Source organism: Pavona decussata, unplaced genomic scaffold (genome assembly GCF_977016875.1).
Source record: "Pavona decussata unplaced genomic scaffold, jaPavDecu1.1 SCAFFOLD_217, whole genome shotgun sequence".
In the NCBI taxonomy this organism is placed as follows: domain Eukaryota; kingdom Metazoa; phylum Cnidaria; class Anthozoa; order Scleractinia; family Agariciidae; genus Pavona; species Pavona decussata.
In genome coordinates this window covers 361,807-375,000 of record NW_028145622.1, presented here as the reverse complement: position 1 = coordinate 375,000, position 13,194 = coordinate 361,807, and the positions used below count along the sequence as shown (strand labels likewise).

Below are 13,194 nucleotides of genomic sequence, written 5' to 3'. Positions count from 1 at the left end.
AAATTTTGCCTGTGATGTGTTATAGAGCAAAAAATAACCTAACTTTTAAAGTTCCTAACGCTGGTAAGCATACTATAGCTATCCGCTGCCATCGTGTTGTAAAACGTTAGGAAAGTAAAAGTAAAATAATTACTTTAATGACACAAACACGAGGAGTGCTTACGCAATCTCCCGAGCCAGAGGCTCATGATATAGTTTGTGATTAAATGCCATATTGAAGTAAAATTTGATAATTTTTAGTTTTTAGGAGAGGGGAAAACCGGAGCACCAAGAGAAAAACTCCTCAGAATTAGGAATAGAACCAACAACAAATACAAAACACAGATGATGCCGAGTCCGGAAATAGAGAAGGGACCACATTGGTCGGAAGCGAACAAAAAAGTGTAGTGTTTTAATACTTATTATCTATGTAGCGTGTTACTTTTTAGAGTAATAATGTGCGGCAGGGCAAAAAACAAAAACAAACAAGTCTTAAATAGTGCTGCCTTAATACATCTCGAGATAAATCATTGGTAAGGATTAATGTTGAAAACGAAAGCTGAACTCGAAAAGAAAAACTAGTACCAAATTTTCTTTTCTTAAGTAATAGTGAAATATATTCATATCAGCAAAAGACTGTAAAATAGGAGTCTAAAGAGCAAAGGTGGCAAGCAAATGCATCGATACTTTTGTTACATTTCCCTTTGTCACTAACAAACATGAACATCGCTCCAGCAATCAAAAAATGGTCTCTATAAACTCTAAACTAATAAAAAAATATTTTTTTGTAACAGAAGTAAAAGGAAATGTATCGCATCTCGAAAAACATGGCTGCAAAACTCTTGCTCCCGTCGAAACGTCAGGTCATGTGAGTAATGAAATGTAATACCAAATTGGTACCAGATAAATATCACGAGAAGTCGCAAAGTTTCGGGATGGTTGCTTACAAACTAAAAATGTTAACACTGTTCAAAGTCAGCGTGGGTACTGAATAAATTAACTGATCATGACGCAGGAAAAAACAGTGACAGAAGACTAATAACTGTACCAAGCTTGTCTTGAAAGATAAGCTAGTAGATGAAAGACGCTACCCACCTCGGACTCTCAATCTGTAGTTCTCGGACCGTGCTTGTAAAGATGAATTCCAGAAGATAGCTTTACAAGTGTAGACTCCGCCGTCATCAAGGGAGAGGCTATAGATTACGTAATGAAATGTATGGAATGTCTTTACCGAACCAAGCACACTGGCTGAAAAATTTTGCTGGGTGAGGATTGCATTTGTTCCATGCTTTATCCATTGAGCAGTAACAAACCACTTGGTCTTTTCTATCCTGCATTTCAGAAGAACATCATCTCCAACGACAAAGCTTTCGTTTCCTACGTTAATAAACACTACCGGCGTGTCTAGATAAGTGGTTGGTGTTCTCAGAGTTGTCGTTGGCACTGTAAAATAAAGAGAAGTCAAAGACAACATCGCTCTTAGCATTCGAGGTGGCTCTTGGGTTCTCGGAAAGGGCAAAATTAAATTTCCAATTAATCTGCCCAACCAACAACCGTATGCAGACTGGGCGCAGGGGGCGGATTCGGCCCACGGTGATTTTGAACCTGAACAACGTTTTAACATCTATGCAAGTGCGACGAAAATCGATGACTTCCCTAGAGGTTTATCCGGAAACAACTTGGTGTGGTCAGTTGGTGTTCATTGTACTTGATGTTACCAAAGCAAACGAGTTTTGACAGCCTTTTTTTAACAGAAAATGGAAAATTTCAGTTTTAAATTAAGATTAATTGATTATCTTAAGAAACTTTTATGATTTTAGTCCATGTTAAGGTTTTTTAAGTGGTTTTGACTGTCATTGTTTTTTGTTTTGTTTTTTATTTTTAAATTTTATTTTGGCGCTTTCATGAATTTTTGGGCGGATCCAAGATGGCGGCCATATGGCAATCATGACGTAATTACTTCTCCAAGAGGGACAGGCAGTAATCAACTTTTGGGCATTTCTCAAAAGAAGTTTAAAAGTTTATCTCAGTCATCTGCACTGAAAGATGACTAACACCAGATTCTGTGCACTATTAGGGTAATTGCTCATAAAACGTTACCATTAGTTTTACCCAGCGAAATTGATTTTCGTGCAAAAATTAAATACAATAAGCCCTGCATACCCACGTCTTACCAAAGATTTCACAGAAACTGCCACGGTATCCTTCGAAGCAGTAACAGCTAAAGGAACCATTCTTAGTAGACATACAGTTTCCTCGTCCTTTTCATGGATTTGGTGAACATGGATTTCCATCTACATATAATTTTAATATTAATAATAATTTTAATACAAATACTGCAAACAAATGAAAAAGCATGACTTAAACTTTTTAAAGTAATAATACGAGATCAGGACCAGTGATGAAGGGCCCTGGGGTGAGTTGCATAAAATTTAACGTCGGGCGAAACAGCTTACGCCAGACCCTCATCCCATACCAGTCACATTCAGTATTTTCACGTCTGACGATAGTATTTAAGCCCGACGTTAAGTTTTATACAACTCATTCTTGATTCATTAACTTTAGTCCAAGCGAAAATTGACGCAAGTAAAACTTTTGCCTTTTTTAGATTATCTTATACTCTCTTCCTCAGCTACAAAGTGTAAAAAGTTGCAATAAGAAGATCTGGTGTAGTAGAATTAATTGAAAGATTTTGCTGATTGCTTTAATTAAGCCAACGCTTTCTAGTAAAGTGGAACTTAGTCCACCATGATCCGCCATGTTGGTTCCTTGTAGTTCTCGCGATTCAGTGCTCCCGCCCAGTTTTACATTTTTAATGCGTAAGTCCCGCCACAAAAGTATCTGAGAAGAAAAACTACAAGTTACTTGGATAATTACTTCCTTAAGAAATTACAATGAAAGGAAACAAAATTCTAAATTGTCTAGTATTCTTATATTATCTTGGGCACCAAGGAAGAGCTTTTTAACAAATTTCTTGAAATGTTGCCACTGGTATTCCCAGATTGCTTTAATTTATTACATTTGTAAAGGCAAACTTTTTAAAGCTAACACAGTTTGATTCGCTAGAAGTCTAGAGCTGAAAATTTCATTTTCAGTACAGTCGAACCTCAGCTAGCGGACACCTCCCGTTGGCGGACACCTCTCGTAAGCGGACACTTGGTCATGTTCTCAGCTACATACAAACACTTCATTTTTAACCGCTCACGGGAGGCTCAACTGTAAATATTGGGAAAGATATCTTCTTTCTCGAATGATCGTTGGCCTTATATACAGTTGAGCCTCCCGTAAGCGGACACCCTTGGGAACAGAAAAAGCTAGTGCCCTCTTAGGAGAGGTGTTCGCTTATAGGAAGATAAAAATGTGGTGTTTGTATGTAGCTGAGAGCATGTCTAAGTGTCCGCCAACGGGAGGAGGTTCGACTGTATTTTGCATTGTTTTTAACCTAATTATTTGGTCCTCTGAAATCAAAAGAGGCTATTTTTTTCAGCGTTACGAAAGTGCGATTTGCTATTTCGCTCGGAATAAAAAGAATGGATTTGTTCAAAATATCCTACGAATTTCTGAGGCGGGCTATGCCCTCGACTCCCAACAGATATTCTATCTAAACGATCTGTTGTGTGTCCTTGACTAATGGAATGAAACAAACTCTTACCAACCACCACATAGAAGACTAATTTCTGCCTCTTTCCAGCACTGTTTTCGTACACCTGTAATGTCTCACAACTGTATGCCCCTTCGTCTTTTCGTGTCGGTTGCCTAATGACGAGGCTGTTGTTTTCATTTATGATTAGCCTGTGGTTGCTGCCAAGGACACTACTAGCCCGACTAACAGACAAACGCGTCCCATTCTTCCACCAGTTTGGCAGTACAATTGGCTGTGGGACCCCATATGTATCGCAACTGATTATCTGTTCCCCCTGGCCTTGAAAAATTCTGGTTGAAGTCCGCTTAGTAGACGGTGCTCGGAAAAAAAAAAAAGAGCTTTTAATATTTACTGAGAGTTGTAATCGCACATCATCTCTTACTATTTATTATTATCTGTGCATAGTTTTATTGTACATATTTACAGAGTTTCGTATTATATCTTAGCGCTTCGTTTTTCTTTTTACGCATTTTCTTTTTTTTTTTTGGCAATATAATACCTGCAAACTAGCGAAATTTACAATATGTAGTGTGTTAAATTTATTTGCCCACGTTAGTAAAGGTCACTTACTTACTGAGAACAAATAAAAGATAAAAGATAAATAAATAAATTTATGAATAAACAGAATGAGCCCTCGTCTCAGCTTTGATCAAGAAAAGAATTGACCGAGTTCTAGCAGCGTTAGTGGCAAACTCCTGGTTCCGCGGAAGTACCTAGTTTGAATAAACAACTTTCCACAAACTAAATGCATGATGCTTTAACTAGCTTGATCGTTATAGTCTCTCTCTTCCTTCCTGTTGCAACCTTTATACAATGTTTATGTTTATAACGAGATCTTCCGTTTCTCTGTTTGTGTCGTTTTTGTACAAGAAAAGTAAAAATAACTCGAATATACTTTAAAGGGCTTAGCACGAGGTTTGCATCTGACCAAAATTTTATTGTTCTTTATTGTACCTTATAAGAGACAGAAGACCCACCAACAAATACATTATTAGTGAACTCGAAATAACGTACCGTCACCAAATGAAATGTCCTTCATTTTTTAAGATTTATTTTGGGCAGTGTACTAAGTTTGTGATATAATTAACTTCTTTAATTTCCCATGAAAACTTTAATGTTTTGAACCGATGGACTATGTTCACTCGGAGGAACAATCACATGAAGGACTTACCTCTCACGTAAATGATCACTGTACCGAACATTCTTCTGTTACTGGACCCTACGCAGAAATAGACTCCAGCGTTCTCTAGAGTAAGGCTTGAAATGACCATCGTCCCGTTGTTCGCGCTTACAAATATTTTTCTCCGTGTGCTGCTGGTGATAGTATTGTTGTTGACGTCATACCAGATAGGAGAACTTAGGTTACAACTACTGGCAACCCGAGAGCCAAGTCTTCTATATGACACTATGCGAAACACACGATGGAAGCCATTTTCTAGACCAAAAATAACAAAGGTTTGAATGATGAATTGCTTTATGATCCTATAGATTTGGGAGATTTGGAGGGTAGAAAGTGTTGGTGCTGATCGTGACCTTAAACATTCGGACTTGTCTAGACATCTTGACCGAACATTTACCTGGAAACAAACTCCTGCGACATGATACTGTTCATGTGCCTTGATATTTCCACGGAAACCACATTTCTTACAGGGATCAATGTTTTACGAAACTGTAGTTTTACATTTCTATATGACACTATGCGAAACACACGATGGAAGCCATTATCTAGACATCTTGACCGAACATTTACCTGGAAACAAACTCCTACGACATGATACTGTTCATGTGCCTTGATATTTCCACGAAAACCACATTTCTTACAGGGATCAATGTTTTACAAAACTGTAGTTTTACATTTCTTTGTAAAAAAGAAATCCAAGATGGCGTCTGCACAAAAGTTATTACGTAATACCCGCAACATACGACGCCACTATATCATTTTCTAACCTCAAACCAAAGAGACTACAATACAATTATAAATTTACTCTCCCAGTTAATGCTCTTGAAGTCACAAAGAAGTGGTAGAATTTGCCCCTCGTGAAAGGCTCAGGAACTCATCAAACTTTAAAAAAAAATCCCAGCTAAATAAAGTTAATTGAATCCTATTGAGTAATCGCTTCCTGATCCTATTGTTTCACTTTGATAGTGTCAAGGGGAAGCTAATTAAGTGAGGGCATTCCCTCCTTAGGCTGGTTGATTCGATCCACTTTTCTTACTCCGTCGCTTCCAAAGATATCAGATATTGCCAATTCCATTTTCCAGAGATGTACTTATAGTCAGTTGACTGCATTACCAATGCTGTTGGGGGGGGGGGGGGGGGGTACTGTGACGGCAAACTATGGTACTTTAAAATGTGTTGTTTTGTTTATTATTTTTTCCCTCAAAACTGGTTTATCTCTTTTACCAGAACTTCCATATATTTATGCATGGAACATTGACCATCTGGTTCCTTGGTATATCAGGCGAATCCAATTCCCCTATTGCCACATCTACCCCACCATCCCATATTCCCTTCAAATTCCACTGGGTCACCCCGTTCACCATAAATAAATACTTCTTGAATTAAACTTTAGCACTGAGCTACTGCAGTCGGTCCACCCCATTTTCTTACTGCGAGAATACCTGCTCAACAGGTCGACCGTACAGACTTACTTGAATCACTGGCGATACTTTCTCAATGGGTCAGTTTACTCAGTTACGCAATTACTTGGATATCTAACCACAATTACATTCCTCTCGCTACTGACACACTTACTTGGGTCACAAGTCACACTAGCTACACCTTCACTATTTGGGTTGCAGGTTGAAGAGAAGTTTAGGGAACAGCTGCCCAGAAAAACCTCCTTTCCAGAACAATTAAGCCGAGGGACACATTTATTCGATTTAGCAGCCAGGGTGCTGTTAGTGGAGAAGGGAGCGATAGCGTCTTTAAAATCCAACTGACGACAAATTACTTTAGCGTTGGTCAAGGTCCATTCATGCATGGCTATAGATTTCCAAGTTCCATTGTGAAAAAGATAAACTTTCCCAGCGTACGCACCATCAATTCTTACAGGGACTACAAGCAAGGAATAAAACAAGGTACAAAGAAAATCAAGCATATCAAATAACAACAGTCGGGAGAACATTCAATAACGAGTTATAAAAAGAAGCTTTAAAAAGAAGCAGTTGCTCGATTATTAGGTTGGAACAATCCCCTCTTTTGGGGCCATTTAACTAATATCTGGGGCATTCGGAAATTGCAGTAAGGCGAGAAGTTTTGCCAAGTTCATCGCTTGGAGGTGGTTTTCTTGTATAGAGAACAGCGTAGCCATTAAACATGGGAGTAACTTGTTTCAATAATTTCCCCATACTAGAGTCGACTCAAGTACATTATACCGTCCTATGGGATAATTATCCTTATAAGATCCCCGGCAGAGATTTTAAGGAACTTGTAATTCCTTGGCTGATGACATCAAGCAGCTTGTTTTTCTTTAAATAGCGAACGTTTACACTCCAAACTTCTGGAAACGTTTGCCTTTAAAGGTGGTACTTCTCATTTACATTTTAAGGGATTTTGTCATTTGTCATGTCATGTGACCTATTTCCTAAATTTACCGTTACTGTCAGCACGTGGACATTAAAAAAGGCGGAATGATAAAGCCCTTTCTAGGGGTCATCGTAAGATTGATGAAATGTAGCTTTCTGTTCCCTATTTCTTAGTAAAGAATACAAACGTTATAAGTTGTTTTCAGGTCATGTGACTAAAACTTTAACAAAACGAAACCAAAAAAAGGAAATTTTTCTTTTATTTTATTTTTAAACTGATTTAAAGTATCATTCACTTCATAATTCGTCCTGGTTCAGGACGCCATACCACCATACATACTGGGTCTGGAAAACTACCAGATCTTTCGGGAAAAGGATCATATAATTCATGCTACCAACCTCGGAGGGAAAACTAACTTGTATAATAATCAGAAAACAATTAGGTTACCTACTTGGTGTGGAAAACTACCAGATCTTTCGGGAAAAGGACCCCAAATGTTTTATCATATAATTCTAACAACCTCGGAGGGAAAACTAACTTGCATCATAATCAGAAAACAATCAGGTTAGATATAATGTATGTTTAAAGGTACAATGTATCTTAATATCCTTCAAAATTTACCTTTGCAAACAGCAACAGCTCGGTTGACGTTGTCGCAGCGGGAGAACATGTGGCTATTCAGACCATCGCATTTTGTTTTGTTAGATTTTAAAATCACAGCACAACTATCGTTGTGGCCACTGTATGCATCGTTTAAAACCGCATCCGCTTTCGGGAAGCCATAGGCCTTGCAGACTTCATTAGCGAGATTAATGTCCCAAGTTGGGTGGCAAAACGACCTCCAACTGGTATTTGTATAGATTTCTAAGCTGACCTTTGCACCGAACTTATTCACAGGTGAAAGACGTGCCTTTTGTGCTAGAAAAACGAGAAAAATTGGACGTTTTTATTGTTAAATTTCCTTGCTCCTTGGTCACCGACAACACCTAATCCCTGACACAGAATATGAAAAACGTCACTCATATCCATTTACTCGGTGAATACTTATTTCCATTCACTGTTATATGAAACTTTTCACTTTTCCTTGAGCTGAATTCACTCAGAGTCATTTAGCCAAGCTTTCTTTCAGAAAAATTTAATGTCAGTGAAATTATAATCCACTCAGTCAAATTCAGTCAAATCCAACTCGAGCCAACTCAATCTAGTACTGCTCCTACTACTACTACTACTACTACTACTACTACTACTACTACTACTACTACTACTACTACTACTACTACTACTACTACTACTACTACTACTACTACTACTACTACTACTACTACTACTACTACTACTACTACTTCTTCTTCTTCTTCTTCTTCTTCTTCTTCTTCTTCTCAGTCTAGTAGCCGATTGTCTCTGCTCCAGTATCTTTCAGTCAGTAGTTCAGTGTATGAAAGCTTTCTTCTGCCTTCCTCGTTTCCTTGTGCCGTGTGTAGGGAAGACGACTTATGAGCAAGCAACCCAATCTCGCCAAATCTATTCGTGTTTAATCGAATCCAATTCATTTCGATCCAACGCAATCTACTCCACTCTACTCTATTCTGTTCCACTCCACTCCAGTCCACTCAACTCTACTCTAATTTACCCTTATTAGAGCGCATTGGCTCTACCCTACTCTAATTTTAACCTGGAACTTTCTTGGCGAGTTAATGACGTCATTTCTTTGAAGATAAAGTTCAATCCTTACCTATATTTTACTCACCTGGACAATTTTGGTTTACAGAACACTCCCTTATTTCAAGTTTTTTGTCAGTACAGGCTTTCAGACAGTTCCTCATTTGAAACTTTACGTTACATTTACCGAAACACTGGCTCCAATTGGTCCAAAGTGGCTCTGCGAAAAAAGTATCAGGAAATGAAACTTAAGTCAAATGCACCAGATAAGAGAAGAAGAAGAAGAAGAAGAAGAAGAAGAAGAGGAGGAGGAGGAAGAAGAAGAAGAAGAAGAAGAAGAAGAAGAAGAAGAAGAAGAAGAAGAAGAAGAAGAAGAGGAAGAAGAAGAAGAAGAACAAGAAGAAGAAGAAGAAGAAGAAGAAGAAGAAGAAGGAGAAAAAGAAGAAGGAGAAGAAGAAGGAGAAGAAGAAGAAGAAGAAGAAGAAGAAGAAGAAGAAGAAGAAGAAGAAGAAGAAGAAGAAGAAGAAGAAGAAGAAGAAGAAGAAGAAGAAGAGGAGGAAGAAGAAGAAGAAGAAGAAGAAGAAGAAGAGGAAGAGGAAGAAGAAGAAGAAGAAGAAGAAGAAGAAGAAGAAGAAGAAGAAGAAGAAGAAGAAGAAGAAGAAGAAGAAGAAGAAAAACAAAAACAAAAACAACCACAACAACAACAACAACAACAAGTAATTAAATTGCAATAAATTTCCCATGCAGGTTGTAAATCATGCTTGCAGGTTGGAATAATAACATCTACTGCACAGGACTTGGTTAATTTGTAATTGAGGGATTCCAAGATTGGATGAATTGAACAATGTTTCTCAAAGTTCATCATCTGTTAATTTACTTAGAGGATGACAAAAGCAATTGGGCTAACCGTCAATCACAAACAGCCTAAAATGTGACCGTTAACCGTAAAAAAAAAATCAATTTTTACCGCGCCTACCGTTACAAAAAGCAGTAATTATTGGCCTTCAGACGGTTTCAAGGTCTTTCAAATATCACTATTTCAGCTGCTCATCCCAGACTTCTGGCTCTCAAAGAATCATGCATTTCAACTGATGAACCAGTTCCCATGTTCCAAAATATACTTCATGGCGTTTTCCGCTAAAATGTGCACGCGCAGAGATGTTTTACAAAAGGAAATAAACAGTCAGAGGATTTTCTGTCTCCATGAAAGCCCACTTATGCATTTGCCACGCTGTTTCACAGTAAGATGGTGATTTTTGCTCGAGGTAGGAAAATATGACTTGTTTTGTCAACGGATTAGTAAAGCGCTTCTTTAGAGAAAGCGAACGACCAAAGGCACTATTTTTACTCCATGTTTCTCTTGTTCTCCTTAAAATCGTCGTCAAACCATGGATGGAAGTGGGCCAAAAAGGTGCTACAAGTCTTATCGATCCACTAACCTTACAACTCAATTTAATTAGAGTTTCATCAAGCTTGTGATTGGTAACAATGATGCGGCATGGTATTCTGGTTAAAATCTGAACTGAACGTTAATTACTGAGTCATAATCTAAAGCGACGGAGAAAAATTTCAATTCTCCCAACAGAAATCAAGTAGGGGCTCACCCTCCGGAATAGCTCGGATTACTTTTCCTAACAACTGTAAATTTAGTTCTTTTGGCCAGTAGAAGTTACTGACCTGCAAATTGACAAACTTATCACTTGAATTCTAATTGAAAACAGCGCAAGCAAGAACTTAAGCTCAATTCGTAGCGACTTGCACTGGACTCAGTAGATGGTGATCTAATAAGTCCTTAGTTTAAATCATAAAGTCATTGATACCCTCTTGTAGGATTGTCCTCAGTGGTTTAGTTCAAAAAACAGTGTCACTAAAGTAAATGTTTAATTTTTTTTCCACACTGGCATGCGAAATCTCTTTTTACAGAAGGCTGTTAAAATTTATAGTGCGAAAAAATAGCAGATATAAGATCCAAATTTTGAGATACTAAAATTTTAGAAACGTTAGCTTCCATAAATAGGACAAAAAGCGTCGTTATACTACCTGTTGTCATTCTCGATCCTATTTGCCCAATCCTGACGCTCCAAACAATGAACGAAAACGCACATACAAGCAGCCAAGTTTGAGAAAAGAGTTTTAGAGGCATTCCGGGGTCCACAGAGCTTCAAATGATGTGCACTGATCCAGGCGTTATTAAAGCAACCTTTTCCTCGAGAAAAATATGCAAATTCATTTGAATCCACAGTCACTTTAAAGTGCACTTTTGAAGGCACACTGTTTGCTATGTATAAGGATATTAAAAACTGAGTGGAACAGAAAAGGTGTGTAAACTTAACGGAGACAGCTCCGTTGGTCTAAAACAAATACAATAAAAAAAAATCTATAACAACCTCAATTTTATTTACCTTCGGTGACTGTGTTTAGATATAGCGGGTTCGCCGAAGCATTTAAACTTCACAAACAATTAATTCAAATTGAATATAACATGATTCAAAATCCCAACTGGCAGAAGACAGACCAAGCTCGAGGAGTTGAACTCTGGAATTCCAGTGGTCAGTGCGGGACTGAAATTCAGCCACGCTAGCGCTGCCTCAAAGTATTTTCTTTTTAATGGCTTTGTAGATCTTTTTGCCTTCAGTGCACTCAATCGCATTAGAAATTAGTCTTCAAACGATTAATAAAATATGAGATGTGCATTTCAGAAGGAATTTTAATTTACCTGTATGTGCGGTACTGGCAGATTCACGTTGCGATTACCGCTAAAACCTTTGTTGTGCACAAGAAAGAAAAATGGACAAACTCTCGTTCATGAACAAAAGCTCAGAACTCCCAAAGGAAATTAAACTTGGCCCAAAGACTTTTAATTTAAAACGCGTTTCATTTGTTTTTGTTGTTTTTTTCCCCTCGCAATATATTAACAAAAACGCGCTTTTTCAGTGGATATAAAAGGTACTTTTACTTACTGGCGTTCTTTAGGAGTTTTTTCAAGCGTGTACTTAGTTTGTCACGTCCCATTTGTTCAAAGAGCGGATTATAACTTATTCCTGTGGATAAATATAAGTAGCTATCCAGCGGTGCAAATATACTCAAACCAACGCTTTTTGGCAAGTTTTTCACACAATCTCCTACAGCCATAAAGAGACACCTGTACGCTTCTCGTCTATTCACAAATAAAAGAGCTACAGAAAAATTCACATAGCGACCTATATATTCGGTGGATAACTTTATCCGGTTTTTGAACGACTTGGGCTATAAGGTTTAAGGTTTTTATTATTATGTACTATTTCAATGGTTTACAACAAAAGGAAATTACAATATATAAGAAAAGTAACATAAAGACAGCATTAAATATCATAAATGTGAAAACTAAAAATGTGCGCAGTGACCAAAGGAGCTTAGGCTTCCGAGTTGGTCCCTGCCACGTGCAACTAACTGGCGTATAACGTGCAACTAACTAGAGCAAAAAAAAAAAAAAAAAAAAAAAAAAAGTAAAGAATAATATACAATAAAAGTGCAATAATAGAAACATACTACAATTTTACATAAAAAACAATAGAAATGATAATTAATAGTGAGGGCAGTACCTTTTAAATACCCAATATTCATTGGGTATTTTTTAAAAAGGTACAATTTGTACTGCTACGACGTTGGTGTCAAACGGCAGCTTGATACGGTGGGATAACTCCTCGCCAAATTTCTACGCCAGAGGTTAGTTTTTTTTGGGGGGTTGAAATATAGCTTAATTTTCATTAGGGATTACGATTTTTTATTCCCCGTTGTTACGTTGTTATCTCCTTCTGTCTTGAAAGACAATGGGCTGCGCCAAAAATGACGTTTCACTGTGCTGGAGAAGCGTCGACTGTGACTGAAGAGTTGAATTCTTGAGTGACAGTCTCTGTCACAGTTGGCAGTCTCTGAGCAAGTCATTTTATCGATTGAATGTTGAAATTCTCAAAGACATACAGTAACTAGTCATTGTTGCTCTTGCACTGAATTAATCGTAACACGATTATATACTAGTTATGCAATGCTTTCGATGGTATACCGTGAAATATCCCACGAGTGACTTGATTTTTCTTTCTATAGACACGGACCTTCAGGCAATCATGAGTGGGATGTTCACGGTATACTACGAGAAAGCGCTGCATAACTAATTTATCCAATGCCACTCATTGAATTAACTTTCCTGTTCGACGACTGGTTCCAGGAATTAAAAAACAAAAGGTCAAAACTGGGGTATTCTTCTTCCAATTTTTAGTTGTTGACAGTAATTTTTTCTGAATGAAAATTTTTACCTGTCGCAGGCACTTCAATCGATCCTTTGTAGGCCGCGAGGAAAGCCGGGATTTTTTTTCGTGGAATACTACCCGTTGCATACCGCAGAATA

The 13,194-nt window shown here is 37.8% G+C and overlaps 2 protein-coding genes across 3 annotated transcripts in view; both read right to left on the bottom strand.

Moving 5' to 3' along the window:
* Positions 1–3,093, bottom strand: part of LOC146459682 (proto-oncogene tyrosine-protein kinase receptor Ret-like) — a 14,057-nt gene extending 10,964 nt beyond the window's left edge. The window contains exons 1-2 of the mRNA XM_085089165.1: positions 2,154–3,093; positions 1,075–1,422 (exon numbers count right to left, since the gene is read on the bottom strand). Coding sequence (XP_084945291.1) covers positions 1,075–1,422; positions 2,154–2,226 — 421 coding nt within the window. The 5' untranslated portion in view covers positions 2,227–3,093. The remainder of the gene's footprint in view (positions 1–1,074; positions 1,423–2,153) is intronic.
* A 1,605-nt stretch (positions 3,094–4,698) lies between these two features.
* On the bottom strand, positions 4,699–11,008 carry LOC146459681 (lysyl oxidase homolog 2-like). Of its 2 annotated transcripts, none has more exons than XM_085089180.1 (5): positions 10,848–11,008; positions 8,899–9,030; positions 7,773–8,069; positions 6,378–6,680; positions 4,699–5,057 (listed from the first exon to the last, which is right to left on the bottom strand). In XM_085089180.1, the coding sequence occupies exons 1-5, from the start codon at positions 10,951–10,953 to the stop codon at positions 4,777–4,779; spliced, it is 1,119 nt and encodes a 372-aa protein (XP_084945306.1). In that variant the 5' UTR covers positions 10,954–11,008; the 3' UTR covers positions 4,699–4,776. The 2 variants fall into 2 exon arrangements, with proteins under 2 accessions (XP_084945306.1, XP_084945307.1); XM_085089181.1 differs by having other exon boundaries at positions 10,851–11,008.
* Between the last annotated feature and the right edge of the window lie 2,186 nt (positions 11,009–13,194).